The 25,044-nt window shown below is 40.8% G+C and overlaps 5 gene segments (V, D, J or C); all 5 read left to right on the top strand.

Annotated features, from left to right (window-relative positions):
• The first annotated feature begins 3,372 nt into the window (after positions 1–3,372).
• Positions 3,373–4,243, top strand: LOC141010233 (T cell receptor beta variable 24-1-like). The segment is given in 2 exon segments: positions 3,373–3,511; positions 3,918–4,243. Coding segments are annotated over 2 exon segments (465 nt in total).
• A 1,209-nt stretch (positions 4,244–5,452) lies between these two features.
• On the top strand, positions 5,453–6,323 carry LOC141010232 (T cell receptor beta variable 24-1-like). The segment is given in 2 exon segments: positions 5,453–5,591; positions 5,998–6,323. Coding segments are annotated over 2 exon segments (465 nt in total).
• A 729-nt stretch (positions 6,324–7,052) lies between these two features.
• LOC141010231 (T cell receptor beta variable 24-1-like) lies at positions 7,053–7,923 on the top strand. The segment is given in 2 exon segments: positions 7,053–7,191; positions 7,598–7,923. Coding segments are annotated over 2 exon segments (465 nt in total).
• Positions 7,924–9,132: 1,209 nt separating this feature from the next.
• LOC141010230 (T cell receptor beta variable 24-1-like) lies at positions 9,133–10,003 on the top strand. The segment is given in 2 exon segments: positions 9,133–9,271; positions 9,678–10,003. Coding segments are annotated over 2 exon segments (465 nt in total).
• Positions 10,004–21,153: 11,150 nt separating this feature from the next.
• LOC141010229 (T cell receptor beta variable 29-1-like) lies at positions 21,154–22,046 on the top strand. The segment is given in 2 exon segments: positions 21,154–21,292; positions 21,721–22,046. Coding segments are annotated over 2 exon segments (465 nt in total).
• Positions 22,047–25,044: the final 2,998 nt, after the last annotated feature.

Raw genomic sequence — 25,044 nt, 5'->3', positions numbered from 1 at the left:
GTCATCAGCTGGATAAACCTGCAACACAGCCGACAATGAGAGCTGCTGTACCATCAAGGTACAAACCTGTGAACCTTCATTTCAAGTACACCTGAATCACGATCAGGCAAATTTAAGACTTTTTTAAGAGCACAAGAATTATTTCTAATTCTTACATGCATCTGGAGGCCCAGCTTCCCTTGTGCTGGTGATAAAACTGCATATTTTAGAGAGGCCAGTCACACCTGTGCAACAATCATGTTGTTTAGTCAATACAGAGAAATAATTATTTTCTGTGCATATAAAAGCATTGAAGAGCTAGCTCGAAAGGCAAATCCAGCGATCCATTTTACATTTCAGAATGATCTGACAGCCCACAAACTGCCGCACTCATCTGAAGTCACCATAAGCCTTAATGTGAAATAACAACTTCTCATGGTTCAACTTCTCAAAGTCTTTACTCACTGAATGTACCAACAATACTTCTCAAACCAGCAGGGGGAGACACACTTCAACAAATGAAACAAGGAAAACAACTTACACAAAAAATGTAAATGAAAACAGAAATCACTTTGAGGTTCCACTGATGCAGCATGTAAAAAATAAATAAATGATGTATGGGAGTGTGCCGATATACACACATTTTTTGTGACCCCTCAAATGTGGTTATAATTTCACAAAAATATGTCATGGAGGCAGAATATTTTACAGTTTAACAATAAACTTTATTGTCTATGATGTCAGAGCACTGAAACAGTAAACGTCAGTCAATGTATGTCAGGCTCTACGTATTTTTACACTATATTAATTTATATTGAAACCGGGCATCATTTCAAACCCAACAGGTTCGGTTGTCCAAGATCTAATAAAGACACATGTGAAAGCTGAACATAAACCCCAGGTCACTGTTTGCACCACTGTTTCCAAAACTAATGATCTCATGTACTGCAGGAGGACCTCGAGGACCATGAATGTACCCAGTTACTGTGATCACATCCCACAAAATATACTGTCTGACACTCCCACCTGCAACTGCAACTCTGTCTCTGTTACTACACTGACTGTTATGTGTTTGACTCTGACTTTCTCAACATGGACTTCACCAAACGTGGTCTCTTCAGCTTGTTACTATTTGTGCTCTTGATAAAAGGTGAAGTACAGAATTATCAGCTGTGCTGTGCAGTACTGACCAGAACGTCTATTAGAGGGATAATAAGCTAAAAGTATAAAAACAATAAATGTCCTGCTGGATGCAAATTAAAATGTTCACCTCTAACTGTTTTTGACACAGGTCTGACTGATGGGAGTGATGTCCACCAGAAGGACATACTGTGGAAAGACAAGGGTGACAGTGCAACAATGAACTGCAAACACAACAAGACTGTCGACTATTCCCAGATGTACTGGTACAGACAGCTTCCAGGAGAAACAATGAAACTAATAGTGTTTACAACAACCAGCAAAAATGACTTTGGAAATTTCAGCGAGGAGAAATTCTCAGCCACCAAACCTGACTCTTACACCGGGAGCTTCACAGTGAAGAATCTGGAGCCAGGAGATAAAGGCTTGTATTTCTGTGCTGTGAGTAAACACAGTGATACAGACACATGAGAGCGCTGAACAAAAACCTCAGAGCACTGTTGGCATATCTATCAGTGAGTGTATGTAGCAGCTCTACTGTAGGGGGACCTTGAGGACAATCAGACAACATCACATCACACAGCAACACTCACACCTGTAACTCTTCATGTCTCTGTTGTAACGTCACACCTCCCATCACACACACTGACAGTGACTCTGCTCTCTGAGTTCATTTAGCTCACAACACAATAATGATCACAGCTGGTCTGATCACACTCTCTGCAGCTCTGCTCTGCATTATAGGTACTGTACATTATGATGCTGAGGACTGACAGGAGAAATTTTCACTTAAGCTTTGATTATTCCAATTTCATTTAATTAAAAAGCAATAACAGATTATTTGAGTACATGACAAGATTTTTATGTTTGCAGGTCGAATTAATGGGAATGATGTCAACCAGACCCCTCTGCTGTGGATGAACGAGGGTCAGTCTGCCAAGATGGACTGCAATCAAACTAAGGACATTACTTTTTTCCAGATGTACTGGTACAGACAGCTGCCAGGGGAGGGGATGAAACAAATAGTTCTCACAACAACAAGTCCCCCACATACATATGAAAGTGGCTTCAGCGCTGACAAATTCCCAGCAACGAAGAAGGATGCTCAGACTGGATCTTTGACAGTGGAGAGGCTGCTGTTCAGTGACAGTGGAGTGTATTTCTGTGCTGTGAGTAAACACAGTGATCCAGGTGACTGAGACAGCTGTACAAATACCCAACTGTTGGTGTCACAGTGAAAAGCAGACAGCTGTTCTTTTAATGAACTGTAGAGGGAGCTACACACTCATCTTCAGACAAAGATGAAGAATATATAATCCATTAAATTTATCTTTTAGTTTCAATTAAAAGTACATTTCTCCCTGTGCATGAGTAACTTTACAAAATAAAAACATATAAACCACCATCAGCTCTGCCAAAGACGATGACTAGTACCTGAACCCAACCACCATCAACAATAATTTCATCATTCTCTGTTTAATGTTTATAAATGATCAACGAATGATAATAAAGACACATCCTGCAATTGTGTGTTTCAATATTAAAACTGATGACATTTTAAGATTTTAAATTTTGCATGTGCAGCCTGATCTTCTGTCATTTTGAAAGTTGTGTTAAACTCAGCACATTACACATCATCAAACCTGTCCTAAACTTAAAATAAATTAAACTTTAGTTGATACTTATTTAACTGTTAAACAATGAGATGGTTTATAAACCATTTATTAAGCAACTGCAACCTTATAATGGCTATCAGAACAATCTTTATAGATGAACTGAACAGTATTACAAGTATCTTACATACTGTAGGGGGACCTCGAGGACCACAAATCATCCCAGATATGTACACCAGGTCTGAACGTCACACATATGACACTCCCACCTGCAACTTTTTAGACCTCTAACTACTCTGACAGTTGTGTTGGACCTGTTGCAGTCTTTAAACTGAAGAACATGGACATTATCAAACATTGTCTCCTAATACTTCTGCTCTGGATTACAGGTGAGATCTCCCCACAACATTACAGCCTTTAACCTTTGTGAGCAAAAACATGAAAATCACTCGTGATAACTTTTGCTGTTATACACACAGGTCTGACTGCTGGTGATGATGTGACCCAGGATGAAATACTGTGGAGATACAAGGGTGAAAATGCAACAATAAACTGCAGACAAACAAAGGGTGGTAACTACATCTACATGTACTGGTACAGACAGCTTCCAGGAGAAACAATGCAACAAATAGTGTCCACTATGGCAAACTCCAATCCTGACTTTGTACCCAACTTCAGCGAGAAGAAATTCTCAGTCACCAAACCTGACGCTAATACTGGGACATTCACAGTGAACGATCTGGAGCCAGGAGATAAAGGCTTGTATTTCTGTGCTGTGAGTAAACACAGTGATACAGACACATGAGAGCGCTGAACAAAAACCTCAGAGCGCTGTTGGCATATCTATCAGTGAGTGTATGTAGCAGCTCTACTGTAGGGGGACCTCGAGGACAATCAGACAACATCACATCACACAGCAACACTCACACCTGTAACTCTTCATGTCTCTGTTGTAACGTCACACCTCCCATCACACACACTGACAGTGACTCTGCTCTCTGAGTTCATTTAGCTCACAACACAATAATGATCACAGCTGGTCTGATCACACTCTCTGCAGCTCTGCTCTGCATTATAGGTACTGGACATTATGACGCTGATGATTTGATTTAGTCCATTCAGTTTTCATGATGAAGAGGAGTCACTGGTGGTTCTGTAACATGACAAGATCTTTTTCTTTCACAGGTCTTATCGATGGGAATGAAGTCAACCAGACCCCTCTGCTGTGGATGAACGAGGGTCAGCCTGCCACGATGGACTGCAGTCACACTAAGGGCGATGCTTTTGACCAGATGTACTGGTACAGACAGCTGCCAGGGGAGGGGATGAAGCAGATAGTTTTCACAACTGCATACAGTGATCATCAATATGAAAGTGGCTTCAGTGCTGACAAATTCCCAGCAACGAAGAAGGATGCTCAGACTGGATCTTTGACAGTGGAGAGGCTGCTGTTCAGTGACAGTGGAGTGTATTTCTGTGCTGTGAGTAAACACAGTGATCCAGGTGACTGAGACAGCTGTACAAATACCCAACTGTTGGTGTCACAGTGAAAAGCAGACAGCTGTTCTTTTAATGAACTGTAAAGGGAACTACACACTCATCTTAGACCAGACCTTAGAAATCTTTACTCTGTTTTACTTTCATCATATTATAACTTTTACTACACTTTACTACATTTACCCTCATTTGTCCAGTCCATGAATTATTTTTTAACCTCAAATAAAATGTTCATTTAATCTTCAATTCATTGTATTTTGTAATGAAAGTTTTTGATTCTCTCCTTTTTAATTTGTGTTTCTCATTTCGCTCCTTTTTCCTGTAATTCATCTCGAATTATTTTACTGTTTCTGTCAAAGCTGACTTTATTAAAATTGGGTTTTCCATTTTTCCAAAACTGTGTGGAGCCCTACTTGGTGATTGAAGTGACAGAACTGTATTCTGTAACAGACTCCAACACGTTTAACTGCCTGAATATTGAAAATAAAATCATATAAACCACCATCAGCTCTGCCAGAGACGATGACTAGTACCTGAACCCAACCACCATCAACAATAATTTCATCATTCTCTGTTTAATGTTTATAAATGATCAGAAAGTGATAATAAAGACACGTCCCGCAAACGTATGTTTGAATATTAAAACTGATGAAATTTTAAATTTTGCATGTGCAGCCTGATCTTTTGCCATTTATTAAGCAATTGCAACTTTACAATGGCTATCAGAACAATCTTTATAGATGAACTGAACAGTATTACAAGTATCTTACATACTGTAGGGGGACCTCGAGGACCACAAATCATCCCAGATATGTACACCAGGTCTGAACGTCACACATATGACACTCCCACCTGCAACTTTTTAGACCTCTAACTACTCTGACAGTTGTGTTGGACCTGTTGCAGTCTTTAAACTGAAGAACATGGACATTATCAAACATTGTCTCCTAATACTTCTGCTCTGGATTACAGGTGAGATCTCCCCACAACATTACAGCCTTTAACCTTTGTTAGCAAAAACATGAAAATCACTCGTGATAACTTTTGCTGTTATACACACAGGTCTGACTGCTGGTGATGATGTGACCCAGGATGAAATACTGTGGAGATACAAGGGTGAAAATGCAACAATAAACTGCAGACAAACAAAGGGTGGTAACTACATCTACATGTACTGGTACAGACAGCTGCCAGGAGAAACAATGCAACAAATAGTGTCCACTATGGCAAACTCCAATCCTGACTTTGTACCCAACTTCAGCGAGAAGAAATTCTCAGTCACCAAACCTGACGCTAATACTGGGACATTCACAGTGAACGATCTGGAGCCAGGAGATAAAGGCTTGTATTTCTGTGCTGTGAGTAAACACAGTGATACAGACACATGAGAGCGCTGAACAAAAACCTCAGAGCACTGTTGGCATATCTATCAGTGAGTGTATGTAGCAGCTCTACAGTAGGGGGACCTCGAGGACAATCAGACAACATCACATCACACAGCAACACTCACACCTGTAACTCTTCATGTCTCTGTTGTAACGTCACACCTCCCATCACACACACTGACAGTGACTCTGCTCTCTGAGTTCATTTAGCTCACAACACAATAATGATCACAGCTGGTCTGATCACACTCTCTGCAGCTCTGCTCTGCATTATAGGTACTGGACATTATGACGCTGATGATTTGATTTAGTCCATTCAGTTTTCATGATGAAGAGGACTCACTGGTGGTTCTGTAACATGACAAGATCTTTTTCTTTCACAGGTCTTATTGATGGGAGTGAAGTCAACCAGACCCCTCTGCTGTGGATGAACGAGGGTCAGCCTGCCACAATGGACTGCAGTCAAACTAAGGGCGATGCTTTTGACCAGATGTACTGGTACAGACAGCTGCCGGGGGAGGGGATGAAGCAGATAGTTTTCACAACTGCATACAGTGCTCATCAATATGAAAGTGGCTTCAGTGCTGACAAATTCCCAGCAACGAAGAAGGATGCTCAGACTGGATCTTTGACAGTGGAGAGGCTGCTGTTCAGTGACAGTGGAGTGTATTTCTGTGCTGTGAGTAAACACAGTGATCCAGGTGACTGAGACAGCTGTACAAATACCCAACTGTTGCTGTCACAGTGAAAAGCAGACAGCTGTTCTTTTAATGAACTGTAGAGGGAACTACACACTCATCTTAGACCAGACCTTAGAATCATCAAACCTGTCCTAAACTTATAATAAATGAAACTGTAGTTGATACTTATTTCACTGTTAAACAATGAAATGGTTTATAAACCATTTATTAAGCAATTGCAACTTTACAATGGCTATCAGAACAATCTTTATAGATGAACTGAACAGTATTACAAGTATCTTACATACTGTAGGGGGAACTCGGAGGACCACAATTCATCCCAGATACGTACACCAGGACTGAACGTCACACATATGACACTCCCACCTGCAACTTTTTAGACCTCTAACTACTCTGACAGTTGTGTTGGACCTGTTGCAGTCTTTAAACTGAAGAACATGGACATTATCAAACATTGTCTCCTAATACTTCTGCTCTGGATTACAGGTGAGATCTCCCCACAACATTACAGCCTTTAACCTTTGTGAGCAAAAACATGAAAATCACTCGTGATAACTTTTGCTGTTATACACACAGGTCTGACTGCTGGTGATGATGTGACCCAGGATGAAATACTGTGGAGATACAAGGGTGAAAATGCAACAATAAACTGCAGACAAACAAAGGGTGGTAACTACATCTACATGTACTGGTACAGACAGCTTCCAGGAGAAACAATGCAACAAATAGTGTCCACTATGGCAAACTCCAATCCTGACTTTGTACCCAACTTCAGCGAGAAGAAATTCTCAGTCACCAAACCTGACGCTAATACTGGGACATTCACAGTGAACGATCTGGAGCCAGGAGATAAAGGCTTGTATTTCTGTGCTGTGAGTAAACACAGTGATACAGACACATGAGAGCGCTGAACAAAAACCTCAGAGCGCTGTTGGCATATCTATCAGTGAGTGTATGTAGCAGCTCTACTGTAGGGGGACCTCGAGGACAATCAGACAACATCACATCACACAGCAACACTCACACCTGTAACTCTTCATGTCTCTGTTGTAACGTCACACCTCCCATCACACACACTGACAGTGACTCTGCTCTCTGAGTTCATTTAGCTCACAACACAATAATGATCACAGCTGGTCTGATCACACTCTCTGCAGCTCTGCTCTGCATTATAGGTACTGGACATTATGACGCTGATGATTTGATTTAGTCCATTCAGTTTTCATGATGAAGAGGAGTCACTGGTGGTTCTGTAACATGACAAGATCTTTTTCTTTCACAGGTCTTATCGATGGGAATGAAGTCAACCAGACCCCTCTGCTGTGGATGAACGAGGGTCAGCCTGCCACGATGGACTGCAGTCACACTAAGGGCGATGCTTTTGACCAGATGTACTGGTACAGACAGCTGCCAGGGGAGGGGATGAAGCAGATAGTTTTCACAACTGCATACAGTGATCATCAATATGAAAGTGGCTTCAGTGCTGACAAATTCCCAGCAACGAAGAAGGATGCTCAGACTGGATCTTTGACAGTGGAGAGGCTGCTGTTCAGTGACAGTGGAGTGTATTTCTGTGCTGTGAGTAAACACAGTGATCCAGGTGACTGAGACAGCTGTACAAATACCCAACTGTTGGTGTCACAGTGAAAAGCAGACAGCTGTTCTTTTAATGAACTGTAAAGGGAACTACACACTCATCTTAGACCAGACCTTAGAAATCTTTACTCTGTTTTACTTTCATCATATTATAACTTTTACTACACTTTACTACATTTACCCTCATTTGTCCAGTCCATGAATTATTTTTTAACCTCAAATAAAATGTTCATTTAATCTTCAATTCATTGTATTTTGTAATGAAAGTTTTTGATTCTCTCCTTTTTAATTTGTGTTTCTCATTTCGCTCCTTTTTCCTGTAATTCATCTCGAATTATTTTACTGTTTCTGTCAAAGCTGACTTTATTAAAATTGGGTTTTCCATTTTTCCAAAACTGTGTGGAGCCCTACTTGGTGATTGAAGTGACAGAACTGTATTCTGTAACAGACTCCAACACGTTTAACTGCCTGAATATTGAAAATAAAATCATATAAACCACCATCAGCTCTGCCAGAGACGATGACTAGTACCTGAACCCAACCACCATCAACAATAATTTCATCATTCTCTGTTTAATGTTTATAAATGATCAGAAAGTGATAATAAAGACACGTCCCGCAAACGTATGTTTGAATATTAAAACTGATGAAATTTTAAATTTTGCATGTGCAGCCTGATCTTTTGCCATTTATTAAGCAATTGCAACTTTACAATGGCTATCAGAACAATCTTTATAGATGAACTGAACAGTATTACAAGTATCTTACATACTGTAGGGGGACCTCGAGGACCACAAATCATCCCAGATATGTACACCAGGTCTGAACGTCACACATATGACACTCCCACCTGCAACTTTTTAGACCTCTAACTACTCTGACAGTTGTGTTGGACCTGTTGCAGTCTTTAAACTGAAGAACATGGACATTATCAAACATTGTCTCCTAATACTTCTGCTCTGGATTACAGGTGAGATCTCCCCACAACATTACAGCCTTTAACCTTTGTTAGCAAAAACATGAAAATCACTCGTGATAACTTTTGCTGTTATACACACAGGTCTGACTGCTGGTGATGATGTGACCCAGGATGAAATACTGTGGAGATACAAGGGTGAAAATGCAACAATAAACTGCAGACAAACAAAGGGTGGTAACTACATCTACATGTACTGGTACAGACAGCTGCCAGGAGAAACAATGCAACAAATAGTGTCCACTATGGCAAACTCCAATCCTGACTTTGTACCCAACTTCAGCGAGAAGAAATTCTCAGTCACCAAACCTGACGCTAATACTGGGACATTCACAGTGAACGATCTGGAGCCAGGAGATAAAGGCTTGTATTTCTGTGCTGTGAGTAAACACAGTGATACAGACACATGAGAGCGCTGAACAAAAACCTCAGAGCACTGTTGGCATATCTATCAGTGAGTGTATGTAGCAGCTCTACAGTAGGGGGACCTCGAGGACAATCAGACAACATCACATCACACAGCAACACTCACACCTGTAACTCTTCATGTCTCTGTTGTAACGTCACACCTCCCATCACACACACTGACAGTGACTCTGCTCTCTGAGTTCATTTAGCTCACAACACAATAATGATCACAGCTGGTCTGATCACACTCTCTGCAGCTCTGCTCTGCATTATAGGTACTGGACATTATGACGCTGATGATTTGATTTAGTCCATTCAGTTTTCATGATGAAGAGGACTCACTGGTGGTTCTGTAACATGACAAGATCTTTTTCTTTCACAGGTCTTATTGATGGGAGTGAAGTCAACCAGACCCCTCTGCTGTGGATGAACGAGGGTCAGCCTGCCACAATGGACTGCAGTCAAACTAAGGGCGATGCTTTTGACCAGATGTACTGGTACAGACAGCTGCCGGGGGAGGGGATGAAGCAGATAGTTTTCACAACTGCATACAGTGCTCATCAATATGAAAGTGGCTTCAGTGCTGACAAATTCCCAGCAACGAAGAAGGATGCTCAGACTGGATCTTTGACAGTGGAGAGGCTGCTGTTCAGTGACAGTGGAGTGTATTTCTGTGCTGTGAGTAAACACAGTGATCCAGGTGACTGAGACAGCTGTACAAATACCCAACTGTTGCTGTCACAGTGAAAAGCAGACAGCTGTTCTTTTAATGAACTGTAGAGGGAACTACACACTCATCTTAGACCAGACCTTAGAATCATCAAACCTGTCCTAAACTTATAATAAATGAAACTGTAGTTGATACTTATTTCACTGTTAAACAATGAAATGGTTTATAAACCATTTATTAAGCAATTGCAACTTTACAATGGCTATCAGAACAATCTTTATAGATGAACTGAACAGTATTACAAGTATCTTACATACTGTAGGGGGAACTCGGAGGACCACAATTCATCCCAGATACGTACACCAGGACTGAACGTCACACATATGACACTCCCACCTGCAACTTTTTAGACCTCTAACTACTCTGACAGTTGTGTTGGACCTGTTGCAGTCTTTAAACTGAAGAACATGGACATTATCAAACATTGTCTCCTAATACTTCTGCTCTGGATTACAGGTGAGATCTCCCCACAACATTACAGCCTTTAACCTTTGTTAGCAAAAACATGGAAATCACTCGTGATAACTTTTGCTGTTATACACACAGGTCTGACTGCTGGTGATGATGTGACCCAGGATGAAATACTGTGGAGATACAAGGGTGAAAATGCAACAATAAACTGCAGACAAACAAAGGGTGGTAACTACATCTACATGTACTGGTACAGACAGCTGCCAGGAGAAACAATGCAACAAATAGTGTCCACTATGGCAAACTCCAATCCTGACTTTGTACCCAACTTCAGCGAGAAGAAATTCTCAGTCACCAAACCTGACGCTAATACTGGGACATTCACAGTGAACGATCTGGAGCCAGGAGATAAAGGCTTGTATTTCTGTGCTGTGAGTAAACACAGTGATACAGACACATGAGAGCGCTGAACAAAAACCTCAGAGCACTGTTGGCATATCTATCAGTGAGTGTATGTAGCAGCTCTACTGTAGGGGGACCTCGAGGACAATCAGACAACATCACATCACACAGCAACACTCACACCTGTAACTCTTCATGTCTCTGTTGTAACGTCACACCTCCCATCACACACACTGACAGTGACTCTGCTCTCTGAGTTCATTTAGCTCACAACACAATAATGATCACAGCTGGTCGGATCACACTCTCTGCAGCTCTGCTCTGCATTATAGGTACTGTACATTATGACGCTGATGACTGACAGGAGAAATGTTCACTTAAGCTTTGATTATTCCAGCTTCATTTAATTAAAAAGCAATAACAGATTATTTGAGTACATGACAAGATTTTTATGTTTGCAGGTCGAATTAATGGGAATGATGTCAACCAGACCCCTCTGCTGTGGATGAACGAGGGTCAGTCTGCCACGATGAACTGCAATCAAACTAAGGACATTACTTTTTTCCAGATGTACTGGTACAGACAGCTGCCAGGGGAGGGGATGAAGCAGATAGTTCTCACAACTCAAAGTCCCCCACATACATATGAAAGTGGCTTCAGCGCTGACAAATTCCCAGCAACGAAGAAGGATGCTCAGACTGGATCTTTGACAGTGGAGAGGCTGCTGTTCAATGACAGTGGAGTGTATTTCTGTGCTGTGAGTAAACACAGTGATACAGGTGACTGAGACAGCTGTACAAATACCCAACTGTTGGTGTCACAGTGAAAAGCCGCTGACAGCTGTTCTTTTAATGAACTGTAGAGGGAACTACACACTCATCTTAGACCAGACCTTAGAAATCTTTACTCCATTTTACTTTCATCATACTACATTTATCCTCATTTGTCCAGTCCATGAATTATTTTTTAACCTCAAAGAAAATGTTCATTTAATCTTCAATTCATTGTATTTTGTAATGAAAGTTTTTGATTCTCTCCTTTTGAATTTGTGTTTTTTCATTTTGCCCCTTTTTCCTGTAATTCATTCAGAATTATTTTACTGTTTCTGTCAAAGCTGAGTTCATTAAAATTGAGTTTTCTAGTTTTCCAAAACTGTGTGGAGCCCTACTTGGTGATTGAAGTGACAGAACTGTATTCTGTAACAGACTCCAACACGTTTAACTGCCTGAATATTGATAATAAAAACATATAAACCACCATCAGCTCTGCCAAAGACGATGACTAGTACCTGAACCCAACCACCATCAACAATAATTTCATCATTCTCTGTTTAATGTTTGTAAATGATCAACGAATGATAATAAAGACGTTGGTCGATATATGTCAGGCTCTAGTTATTTTTACACTATATTTATTTATTTTTACACTTTTTTTTAAAGAAAAGTATTTGAAAGCACAGTGTCAGCTGATGTTACTGAAACCAGGCATCATTTCAAACCCGACAGGTTCGGTTGTCCAAGATCTAATAAAGACACATGTGAAAGCTGAACATAAACCCCAGGTCACTGTTTGCACCACTGTTTCCAAAACTAATGATCTCATGTACTGCAGGAGGACCTCGAGGACCATGAATGTACCCAGTTACTGTGATCACATCCCACAAAATATACTGTCTGACACTCCCACCTGCAACTACAACTCTGTCTCTGTTACTACACTGACTGTTATGTGTTTGACTCTGACTTTCTCAACATGGACTTCACCAAACGTGGTCTCTTCAGCTTGTTACTATTTGTGCTCTTGATAAAAGGTGAAGTACAGAATTATCAGCAGTGCTGTGCAGTATTGACCAGAACGTCTATTAGAGGGATAATAAGCAAAAAGTATAAAAACAGTAAATGTTCTGCTGCATGCAAATTAAAATGTTCACCTCTAACTGTTTTCACACAGGTCTGACTGATGGGAGTGATGTCCACCAGAAGGACATACTGTGGAAAGACAAGGGTGACAGTGCAACAATGAACTGCAAACACAACAAGACTTTCGACTTTTCCGAGATGTACTGGTACAGACAGCTTCCAGGAGAAACAATGAAACTAATAGTGTACACAACAACCAGCAAAAATGACTTTGGAAACTTCAGCGAGGAGAAATTCTCAGCCACTAAACCTGACACTTACACCGGGACATTCACAGTGAAGGATCTGGAGCCAGGAGATAAAGGCTTGTATTTCTGTGCTGTGAGTAAACACAGTGATACAGACACATGAGAGCGCTGAACAAAAACCTCAGAGCACTGTTGGCATATCTATCAGTGAGCGTATGTAGCAGCTCTACTGTAGGGGGACCTCGAGGACAATCAGACAACATCACATCACACAGCAACACTCACACCTGTAACTCTTCATGTCTCTGTTGTAACGTCACACCTCCCATCACACACACTGACAGTGACTCTGCTCTCTGAGTTCATTTAGCTCACAACACAATAATGATCACAGCTGGTCTGATCACACTCTCTGCAGCTCTGCTCTGCATTATAGGTACTGTACATTATGATGCTGAGGACTGACAGGAGAAATGTTCACTTAAGCTTTGATTATTCCAGCTTCATTTAATTAAAAAGCAATAACAGATTATTTGAGTACATGACAAGATTTTTATGTTTGCAGGTCGAATTAATGGGAATGATGTCAACCAGATCCCTCTGCTGTGGATGAACGAGGGTCAGTCTGCCACGATGAACTGCAATCAAACTAAGGACATTACTTTTTTCCAGATGTACTGGTACAGACAGCTGCCAGGGGAGGGGATGAAGCAGATAGTTCTCACAACTCAAAGTCCCCCACATAGATATGAAAGTGGCTTCAGTGCTGACAAATTCCCAGCAACGAAGAAGGATGCTCTGACTGGATCTTTGACAGTGGAGAGGCTGCTGTTCAATGACAGTGGAGTGTATTTCTGTGCTGTGAGTAAACACAGTGATCCAGGTGACTGAGACAGCTGTACAAATACCCAACTGTTGGTGTCACAGTGAAAAGCAGACAGCTGTTCTTTTAATGAACTGTAGAGGGAACTACACACTCATCTTAGACCAGACCTTAGAAATCTTTACTCCATTTTACTTTCAGCATATTACAACTTTTACTGCATTTACCCTCTGAATCAATTCTCCATTCCATTAAAAAATTTTAAACCTCAAATAAGAGTTTTATTTCATTTTCAATTCATTGTATTTTGTGATTCAATTTTTGATTCTCTCCTTTTAAATTTGTGTTTTTTTCATTTCGCCCCTTTTTCCTGTATTTCATCTAGAATTATTTTACTGTTTCTGTCAAACCTGAGCTCATTAAAATTGAGTTTTCTAGTTTTCCAAAACTGTGTGGAGCCCTACTTGGTGATTGAAGTGACAGAACTGTATTCTGGAACAGACTCCAACACGTTTAACTGCCTGAATATTGAAAATAAAAACATATAAACCACCATCAGCTCTGCCAAAGACAATGATTGTTACCTGAACCCAACCACCATCAACAATAATTTCATCATTCTCTGTTTAATGTTTATAAATAATCAAAAAGTGATAATAAAGACACGACCCGCAAACGTGTTTCAATTTCAAAACTGATGACATGTTAAAATTTTTAATTTTGCATGTGCAGCCTGATCTTCTGTCATTTATTAAGCAATTGCAACTTTACAATGGCTATCAAAACAATCTTTATAGATGAACTGAACAGTATTACAAGTTTCTTACATACTGTAGGGGGACCTCGAGGACCACAATTCATCCCAGATACGTACACCAGGACTGAACGTCACACATATGACACTCCCACCTGCAACTTTTTAGACCTCTAACTACTCTGACAGTTGTGTTGGACCTGTTGCAGTCTTTAAACTGAAGAACATGGACATTATCAAACTTTGTCTCCTAATACTTCTGCTCTGGATTACAGGTGAGATCTACCCACAACATTACAGCCTTTAACATTTGTTAGCAAAAACATGAAAATCACTCGTGATAACTTTTGCTGTTATACACACAGGTCTGACTGCTGGCGATGATGTGACCCAGGACAAAATACTGTGGAGATACAAGGGTGAAAATGCAACAATAAACTGCAGACAAACAAAGGGTGGAGACTACTTCTACATGTATTGGTACAGACAGCTGCCAGGAGAAACAATGAAACAAGTAGTGTCCACTATGGCAAACTCCAATCCTGACTTTGTACCCAACTTCAGCGAGAAGAAATTCTCAGTCACCAAACCTGACGCTAATACTGGGACATTCACAGTGAAGGATCTGGAGCCAGGAGATAAAGGCTTGTATTTCTGTGCTGTGAGTCAACACAGTGATACAGACACATGAGAGCACTGAACAAAAACCTCAGAGCACTGTTGGCATATCTATCAGTGAGTGTATGTAGCAGCTCTACTGTAGGGGGACCTCGAGGACAATCAGACAACATCACATCACACAGCAACACTCACACCTGTAACTCTGCATGTCTCTGTTGTAACGTCACACCTCCCATCACACACACTGACAGTGACTCTGCTCTCTGAGTTCATTTAGCTCACAACACAATAATGATCACAGCTGGTCTGATCACACTCTCTGCAGCTCTGCTCTGCATTATAGGTACTGGACATTATGACGCTGATGATTTGATTTCGTCCATTCAGTTTTCATGATGAAGAGGAGTCACTGGTGGTTCTGTAACATGACAAGATCTTTTTCTTTCACAGGTCTTATTGATGGGAGTGAAGTCAACCAGACCCCTCTGCTGTGGATGAACGAGGGTCAGCCTGCCACGATGGACTGCAATCACACTAAGGACCATTCACATGGACAGATGTACTGGTACAGACAGCTGCCAGGGGAGGGGATGAAACAAATAGTTCTCACAACAATACGTCCCCCACATACATATGAAAGTGGGTTCAGTGCTGACAAATTCCCAGCAACGAAGAAGGATGCTCAGACTGGATCTTTGACAGTGGAGAGGCTGCTGTTCAATGACAGTGGAGTGTATTTCTGTGCTGTGAGTAAACACAGTGATCCAGGTGACTGAGACAGCTGTACAAATACCCAACTGTTGGTGTCACAGTGAAAAGCAGACAGCTGTTCTTTTAATGAACTGTAGAGGGAACTACACACTCATCTTAGACCAGACCTTAGAAATCATCAAACCTGGCCTAAACTTATAATAAATGAAACTGTAGTTGATACTTATTTCACTGTTAAACAATTAAATGTTTTATAAACCATTTATTAAGCAACTGCAACCTTATAATGGCTATCAGAACAATCTTTATAGATGAACTGAACAGTATTACAAGTATCTTACATACTGTAGGGGGACCTCGAGGACCACAAATCATCCCAGGTACGTACACCAGGACTGAACGTCACACATATGACACTCCCACCTGCAACTTTTTAGACCTCTAACTACTCTGACAGTTGTGTTGGACCTGCTGCAGTCTTTAAACTGAAGAACATGGACATTATCAAACTTTGTCTCCTAATACTTCTGCTCTGGATTACAGGTGAGATCTCCCCAAAACATTACAGCCTTTAACCTTTGTGAGCAAAAACATGAAAATCACTCATGATAACTTTTGCTGTTATACACACAGGTCTGACTGCTGGTGATGATGTGACCCAGGATGAAATACTGTGGAGATACAAGGGTGAAAATGCAACAATAAACTGCAGACAAACAAAGGGTGGAGAATATGTCTACATGTACTGGTACAGACAGCTGCCAGGAGAAACAATGAAACAAGTAGTGTCCACAACAACCAGCAAAAATGACTTTGGAAATTTCAGCAAAGAGAAATTCTCAGCCACCAAACCTGACGCTTACACTGGGAGCTTCACAGTGAACAATCTGGAGCCAGGAGATAAAGGCTTGTATTTCTGTGCTGTGAGTAAACACAGTGATACAGGTGACTGAGACAGCTGTACAAATACCCAACTGTTGCTGTCACAGTGTCTTTAATCGCCTGTAGGGGGAGCTCGATTGGCAGCATATGGTTGGAAAAATACATTATTCACAGCATATGTACTCCATACTAATGCACATTTTTTCTTTTGTCCTTCCAGTGAAATTCTATAGGCTTCATCTTAAATGTTCCTCTTTATTTTTGAAATAAAAATTAGGGCTGCACAGTTGATCAAAATATCATCTAAGTCGCAACATCCAAAGTATAGAAGCTGCAATGTTTTGATAAAACAAAACAGCATTAGAATGAAGTCTAATCTTGGAGATTTTAGCCAGGACAAATTCTCAGCAGAAAAAACTGAAGCAGTGAGAGGATCTTTCACAGTGAAAAATGTGCAACCGAGTGACAACAGATTGTATTTCTGTGCTGTCAGCACCCTCACTGTGCAGATAGTTGTCAAGTTGCACAAAAAAAAGACACATGATTGACTTGATTAAACACACTGATAAAGTGGAAAAACCAACATGAGATGCAGTATCAAAAGGCAACCACCATCAACAATAATTTCATCATTCTCTGTTTAATGTTTATAAATGATCAACGAATGATAATAAAGACACATCCTGCAATTGTGTGTTTCAATATTAAAACTGATGACATTTTAAGATTTTAAATTTTGCATGTGCAGCCTGATCTTCTGTCATTTTGAAAGTTGTGTTAAACTCGGCACATTACACATCATCAAACCTGTCCTAAACTTAAAATAAATTAAACTTTAGTTGATACTTATTTCACTGTTAAACAATGAAATGGTTTATAAACCATTTATTAATCAATTGCAACCTTATAATGGCTATCAAAACAATCTTTATAGATGAACTGAACAGTATTACAGTTATCTTACATACTGTAGGGGGACCTCGAGGACCACAAATCATCCGACATACATACACCAGGACTGAACGTCACACATATGACACTCCCACCTGCAACTTTATAGACCTCTAACTACTCTGACAGTTGTGTTGGACCTGCTGCAGTCTTTAAACTGAAGAACATGGACATTATCAAACATTGTCTCCTAATACTTCTGCTCTGGATTACAGGTGAGATCTCCCCACAACATTACAGCCTTTAACCTTTGTCAGCAAAAACATGGAAATCACTTGTGATAACTTTTGCTGTTATACACACAGGTCTGACTGCTGGTGATGATGTGACCCAGGATGAAATACTGTGGAGATACAAGGGTGAAAATGCAACAATAAACTGCAGACAAACAAAGGGTGGAGAATATTTCCAGATGTACTGGTACAGGCAGCTGCCAGGAGAAACAATGAAACAAATAGTGTACACTAGACTCGGCAAAGATGATCTTGACTTTGGAAACTTCAGCGAGGAGAAATTCTCAGCCACCAAACCTGACGCTAATACTGGGACATTCACAGTGAAGGATCTGGAGCCAGGAGATAAAGGCTTGTATTTCTGTGCTGTGAGTAAACACAGTGATACAGACACATGAGAGCGCTGAACAAAAACCTCAGAGCACTGTTGGCATATCTATCAGTGAGTGTATGTAGCAGCTCTACTGTAGGGGGACCTCGAGGACAATCAGACAACATCACATCACACAGCAACACTCACACCTGTAACTCTGCATGTCTCTGTTGTAACGTCACACCTCCCATCACACACACTGACAGTGACTCTGCTCTCTGAGTTCATTTAGCTCACAACACAATAATGATCACAGCTGGTCTGATCACACTCTCTGCAGCTCTGCTCTGCATTATAGGTACTGTACATTATGACACTGATGAATTGATTTAGTCCATTCAGTTTTCATGATGAAGAGGAGTCACTGGTGGTTCTGTAACATGACAAGATCTTTTTCTTTCACAGGTCTTATCGATGGGAGTGAAGTCAACCAGACCCCTCTGCTGTGGATGAACGAGGGTCAGCCTGCCACAATGGACTGCAATCAAACTAAGGGCGATATATATCGAGAGATGTACTGGTACAGACAGCTGCCAGGGGAGGGGATGAAACAGATAGTTCTCACAACTGCATACAGTGCTCATCAATATGAAAGTGGCTTCAGTGCTGACAAATTCCCAGCAACGAAGAAGGATGCTCAGACTGGATCTTTGACAGTGGAGAGGCTGCTGTTCAGTGACAGTGGAGTGTATTTCTGTGCTGTGCGTGAACACAGTGATACAGGTGACTGAGACAGCTGTACAAATACCCAACTGTTGCTGTCACAGTGTCTTTAATCGCCTGTAGGGGGAGCTCGATTGGCAGCTACTAATGCACATTTTTTCTTTTGTCCTTCCAGTTAAATTCTATAGACTTCATCTTAAATGTTCCTCTTTATTTTTGAAATAAAAATTAACATCACAATATTTTTGACCAAATATCAATGTCACAAAAATATTGTAGGGATGACTATCGACACTTTTCCCAAAATATCCGGCCAGATCTTGGAGATTTTAGCCAGGACAAATTCCCAGCAGGAAAAACTGAAGCAGTGAGAGGATCTTTCACAGTGAAAAATGTGCAACCGAGTGACAACAGATTGTATTTCTGTGCTGTCAGCACCCTCACTGTGCAGATAGTTGTCAAGTTGCACAAAAACCAAAGACACATGATTGACTTGATTAAACACATTGATAAAGTGGAAAAAACCAACATGAGATGCAGTATCAAAAGGCAAAAGTAATGTGCAAACTTAAGGATTGGCCCCATGTTATTAACCATGACAAAGGTCCCTCAACACAACAAATCTCTGTCTCCTCCCCCCTGAGGTGATCCTTTAACATCCGTTCAGTCTGTCAGTCAATGCAGAAAGAGAGGAGGATAAAGACATCATGATCAGAAACATCAACAGGATCACTCTGCTGCTTCTCTGGCTCTCCTGTAGGTTCAAATTCACGCCATTTGCTGAATCCTACATTTTTTGCAACCCTTTTTCTTCACTCACTGTATTTCTCTTTAAATGCAGGTCGTTCACTGAGTGTTCAAGTCGATCAGGGTCCATCATCGATTTTAGGAAGCCCTAATGGTTCAGCAACAATCAGCTGCAACCATTCACACAGTTTATACAATGTTATACTGTGGTACCAGCGGCCGATGGGGGACTCTGGCCTCAAACTCATTGGATTAACTCAATATAAGAACCCGACCCTTGAGGAGCCGTTCCAACAGCATTTCAAGGTGACAGGAGATGGCTCAGCAAAATCTGAACTTCACGTACAAAAACTCAGACTGCCAGAAGACAGTGGCATGTATTACTGTGCAGCTAGTAGCACAGTGACTCAATTTCAGTCTTGTCTATACAAAAACCCTCTCTGATAGTCAGCCACATACATTCACAGTGAAGAGCACACCTGCATCTAACTGCAGCCTGTGGCAGGAAATCACCATTGATATCAACCTCAAAACAGTCTTTTTCTGTGTTAATGTGTCGGCCTAAGTCTGGTATTTTCCAACATGGATCCTATTTTCCCATGTTTTGTGTCTAAGTTACTCATCGGGACAAGAGTTTTTGATATTAGTCCAAATATTGAGGGAGACGGCTGCGGTTGCAATGTAATCCCTCCTGACAATTACACACCGTCAAAGTCTGTCCACTGTAATTGTGTTGTTATTCTAAGTGTCTGACAACATAATGAAAAGGATCCCTACACAGGTTGTTATTTTAATTAAAGATTAAGATCCTTTTTGTTTACCCAGAAACAGACACGTTTTCTTCCGCCAAAGCCACCAGACTCCATTTGCAGAAACAGTTATTTAATTGTCTTGATGTCGTAATCGTATGACTTCATTTAAACTGGACAGAAATACAAAATAAATCTTAACAAAACAATCCTCGCTTGTCTTTCTGCTCTTCAACAATCACCAACTCTGTTTAACTGTCACTCCTAAGTTTCACAAATCATCCCAGGTACGTACACCAGGACTGAACGTCACACATATGACACTCCCACCTGCAACTTTTTAGACCTCTAACTACTCTGACAGTTGTGTTGGACCTGTTGCAGTCTTTAAACTGAAGAACATGGACATTATCAAACATTGTCTCCTAATACTTCTGCTCTGGATTACAGGTGAGATCTACCCACAATATTACAGCCTTTAACCTTTGTTAGCAAAAAGATGGAAATCACTCGTGATAACTTTTGCTGTTATACACACAGGTCTGACTGCTGGTGATGATGTGACCCAGGATGAAATACTGTGGAGATACAAGGGTGAAAATGCAACAATAAACTGTCGGCAAACAAAGGGTGGAGACTATATCTATATGTATTGGTACAGACAGCTGCCAGGAGAAACAATGAAACAAGTAGTGTTCACTATGGCAAACTCCAATCCTGACTTTGAACCTAACTTCAGCAAGGAGAAATTCTCAGTCACCAAACCTGACGCTAATACTGGGACATTCACAGTGAAGAATCTGGAGCCAGGAGATAAAGGCTTGCATTTCTGTGCTGTGAGTAAACACAGTGATACAGACACATGAGAGCGCTGAACAAAAACCTCAGAGCACTGTTGGCATATCTATCAGTGAGTGTATGTAGCAGCTCTACTGTAGGGGGACCTCGAGGACAATCAGACAACATCACATCACACAGCAACACTCACACCTGTAACTCTTCATGTCTCTGTTGTAACGTCACACCTCCCATCACACACACTGACAGTGACTCTGCTCTCTGAGTTCATTTAGCTCACAACACAATAATGATCACAGCTGGTCTGATCACACTCTCTGCAGCTCTGCTCTGCATTATAGGTACTGTACATTATGACGCTGATGACTGACAGGAGAAATGTTCACTTAAGCTTTGATTATTCCAGCTTCATTTAATTAAAAAGCAATAACAGATTATTTGAGTACATGACAAGATTTTTATTTTTGCAGGTCGAATTAATGGGAATGATGTCAACCAGACCCCTCTGCTGTGGATGAACGAGGGTCAGTCTGCCAAGATGGACTGCAGTCACACTAAGGGCAATACTTTTTTCCAGATGTACTGGTACAGACAGCTGCCAGGGGAGGGGATGAAGCAGATAGTTTTCACAACAACAAGTCCCCCACATACATATGAAAGTGGCTTCAGTGCTGACAAATTCCCAGCAACGAAGAAGGATGCTCAGACTGGATCTTTGACAGTGGAGAGGCTGCTGTTCAGTGACAGTGGAGTGTATTTCTGTGCTGTGCGTGAACACAGTGATCCAGGTGACTGAGACAGCTGTACAAATACCCAACTGTTGGTGTCACAGTGAAAAGCAGACAGCTGTTCTTTTAATGAACTGTAGAGGGAACTACACACTCATCTTAGACCAGACCTTAGAAATCATCAAACCTGTCCTAAACTTATAATAAATGAAACTGTAGTTGATACTTATTTCACTGTTAAACAATTACATGTTTTATAAACCATTTATTAAGCAGCTGCAACCTTATAATGGCTATCAGAACAATCTTTATAGATGCACTGAACAGTATTACAAGTATCTTACATACTGTAGGGGGACCTCGAGGACCACAAATCATCCCAGATACGTACACCAGGACTGAACGTCACACATATGACACTCCCACCTGCAACTTTTTAGACCTCTAACTACTCTGACAGTTGTGTTGGACCTGTTGCAGTCTTTAAACCGAAGAACATGGACATTATCAAACATTGTCTCCTAATACTTCTGCTCTGGATTACAGGTAAGATCTCCTCACAACATTACAGCCTTTAACCTTTGTTAGCAAAAACATGGAAATCACTTGTGATAACTTTTGCTGTTATACACACAGGTCTGACTGCTGGTGATGATGTGACCCAGGATGAAATACTGTGGAGATACAAGGGTGAAAATGCAACAATAAACTGCAGACAAACAAAGGGTGGAGACTATTTCTACATGTACTGGTACAGACAGCTGCCAGGAGAAACAATGAAACAAATAGTGTCCACAACAACCAGCAAAAATGACTTTGGAAATTTCAGCAAAGAGAAATTCTCAGCCACCAAACCTGACGCTAACACTGGGACATTCACAGTGAAGAATCTGGAGCCAGGAGATAAAGGCTTGTATTTCTGTGCTGTGAGTAAACACAGTGATCCAGGTGACTGAGACAGCTGTACAAATACCCAACTGTTGCTGTCACAGTGTCTTTAATCGCCTGTAGGGGGAGCTCGATTGGCAGCATGTACTCCATACTAATGCACATTTTTTCTTTTGTCCTTCCAGTGAAATTCTATAGACTTCATCTTAAATGTTCCTCTTTATTTTTGAAATAAAAATTAACGTCACAATATTTTTGACCAAATATCAATGTCACAAAAATATTGTAGGGATGACTATCGACACTTTTCCCAAAATATCCGGCCAGATCTTGGAGATTTTAGCCAGGACAAATTCTCAGCAGAAAAAACTGAAGCAGAGAGAGGATCTTTCACAGTGAAAAATGTGCAACCGAGTGACAACAGATTGTATTTCTGTGCTGTCAGCACCCTCACTGTGCAGATAGTTGTCAAGTTGCACAAAAACCAAAGACACATGATTGACTTGATAAAACACACTGATAAAGTGGAAAAACCAAAAAGAGATGCAGTATCAAAAGGCAAAAGTAATGTGAAAACTTAAGGATTGACACCATGTTATTAACCATGATGAAGGTGCCTGAACACAACAAATCTCTGTCTCCTCCCCCCTGAGGTGATCCTTTAACATCCGTTCAGTCTGTCAGTCAATGCAGAAAGAGAGGAGGATAAAGACATCATGATCAGAAACATCAACAGGATCACTCTGCTGCTTCTCTGGCTCTCCTGTAGGTTTAAATTCACGCCATTTGCTGAAACCTACATTTTTTGCAACCCCTTTTCTTCACTCACTGTATTTCTCTTTAAATGCAGGTCGTTCACTGAGCGTTCAAGTCGATCAGGTACCATCATCGATTTTAGGAAGCCCTAATGGTTCAGCAACAATCAGCTGCAACCATTCGCACAGTACTTACAATGTTATACTGTGGTACCAGCAGCCGATGGGGGACTCAGGCCTCAAACTCATTGGATTAACTCAATATAAGAACCCGACCCTTGAGGAGCCGTTCCAACAGCATTTCAAGGTGACAGGAGATGGCTCAGCAAAATCTGAACTTCACGTACAAAAACTCAGACTGCCAGAAGACAGTGGCATGTATTACTGTGCAGCTAGTAGCACAGTGACTCAATTTCAGTCTTGTCTATACAAAAACCCTCTCTAATAGTCAGCCACATAAATTCACAGTGAAGAAGAGCACACCTGCATCTAACTGCAGCCTGTGGCAGGAAATCACCATTGATATCAACCTCAAAACAGTCTTTTTCTGTGTTAAGGTGTCGGCCTAAGTCTGGTATTTTCCAACATGGATCCTATTTTCCCATGTTTTGTGTCTAAGTTACTCATCGGGACAAGAGTTTTTGATATTAGTCCAATATTGAGGGAGACGGCTGCGGTTGCAATGTAATCCCTCCTGACAATTACACACGGACGTCAAAGTCTGTCCACTGTAATTGTGTTGTTATTCTAAGTGTCTGACAACATAATGAAAAGGATCCCTACACGGGTTGTTATTTTAATTAAAGATTAAGATCCTTTTTGTTCACCCAGAAACAGACGCGTTTTCTTGCGCCAAAGCCACCAGACTCCATTTGCAGAAAACAGTTATTTAATTGTCGTGATGTCGTAATCGTATGACTTCATTTAAACTGAGCAGAAATACAAAATAAATCTCAACAAAACAATCCTCGCTCGTCTTTCTACTCTTCAACAATCACCAACTCTGTTTAAGTCTAAATAAACTTCTAATTCACCGTGATTGATGTGGAAATATTGGGAGAGGATGGAGAGAGAAGGCAGATGTTAGAAAAGCAGCAGGGAGGAAAAAGTGTGCAGAGGCAGAATATTTTCATATGTAATGCAGTGAGATAAGGATTTATTTTGATCTAAACAAAATTGGTGATTCAGTGGAGACTATTTTAATAGTATTTCATCTAGAATTATTTCACTGTTTCTGTCAAACCTGAGCTCATTAAATTTGAGTTTTCTACGTTTCCAAAACTGTGTGGAGCCCTACTTGGTGATTGAAGTGACAGAACTGTATTCTGTAACAGACTCCAACACGTTTAACTGCCTGAATATTGAAAATAGAAACATATAAACCACCATCAGCTCTGCCAAAGACGATGACTAGTACCTGAAC

Source organism: Pagrus major, chromosome 16 (assembly GCF_040436345.1).
Source record: "Pagrus major chromosome 16, Pma_NU_1.0".
NCBI classification, from domain to species: domain Eukaryota; kingdom Metazoa; phylum Chordata; class Actinopteri; order Spariformes; family Sparidae; genus Pagrus; species Pagrus major.
This window is presented reverse-complemented; position numbering and strand designations above follow the sequence as displayed.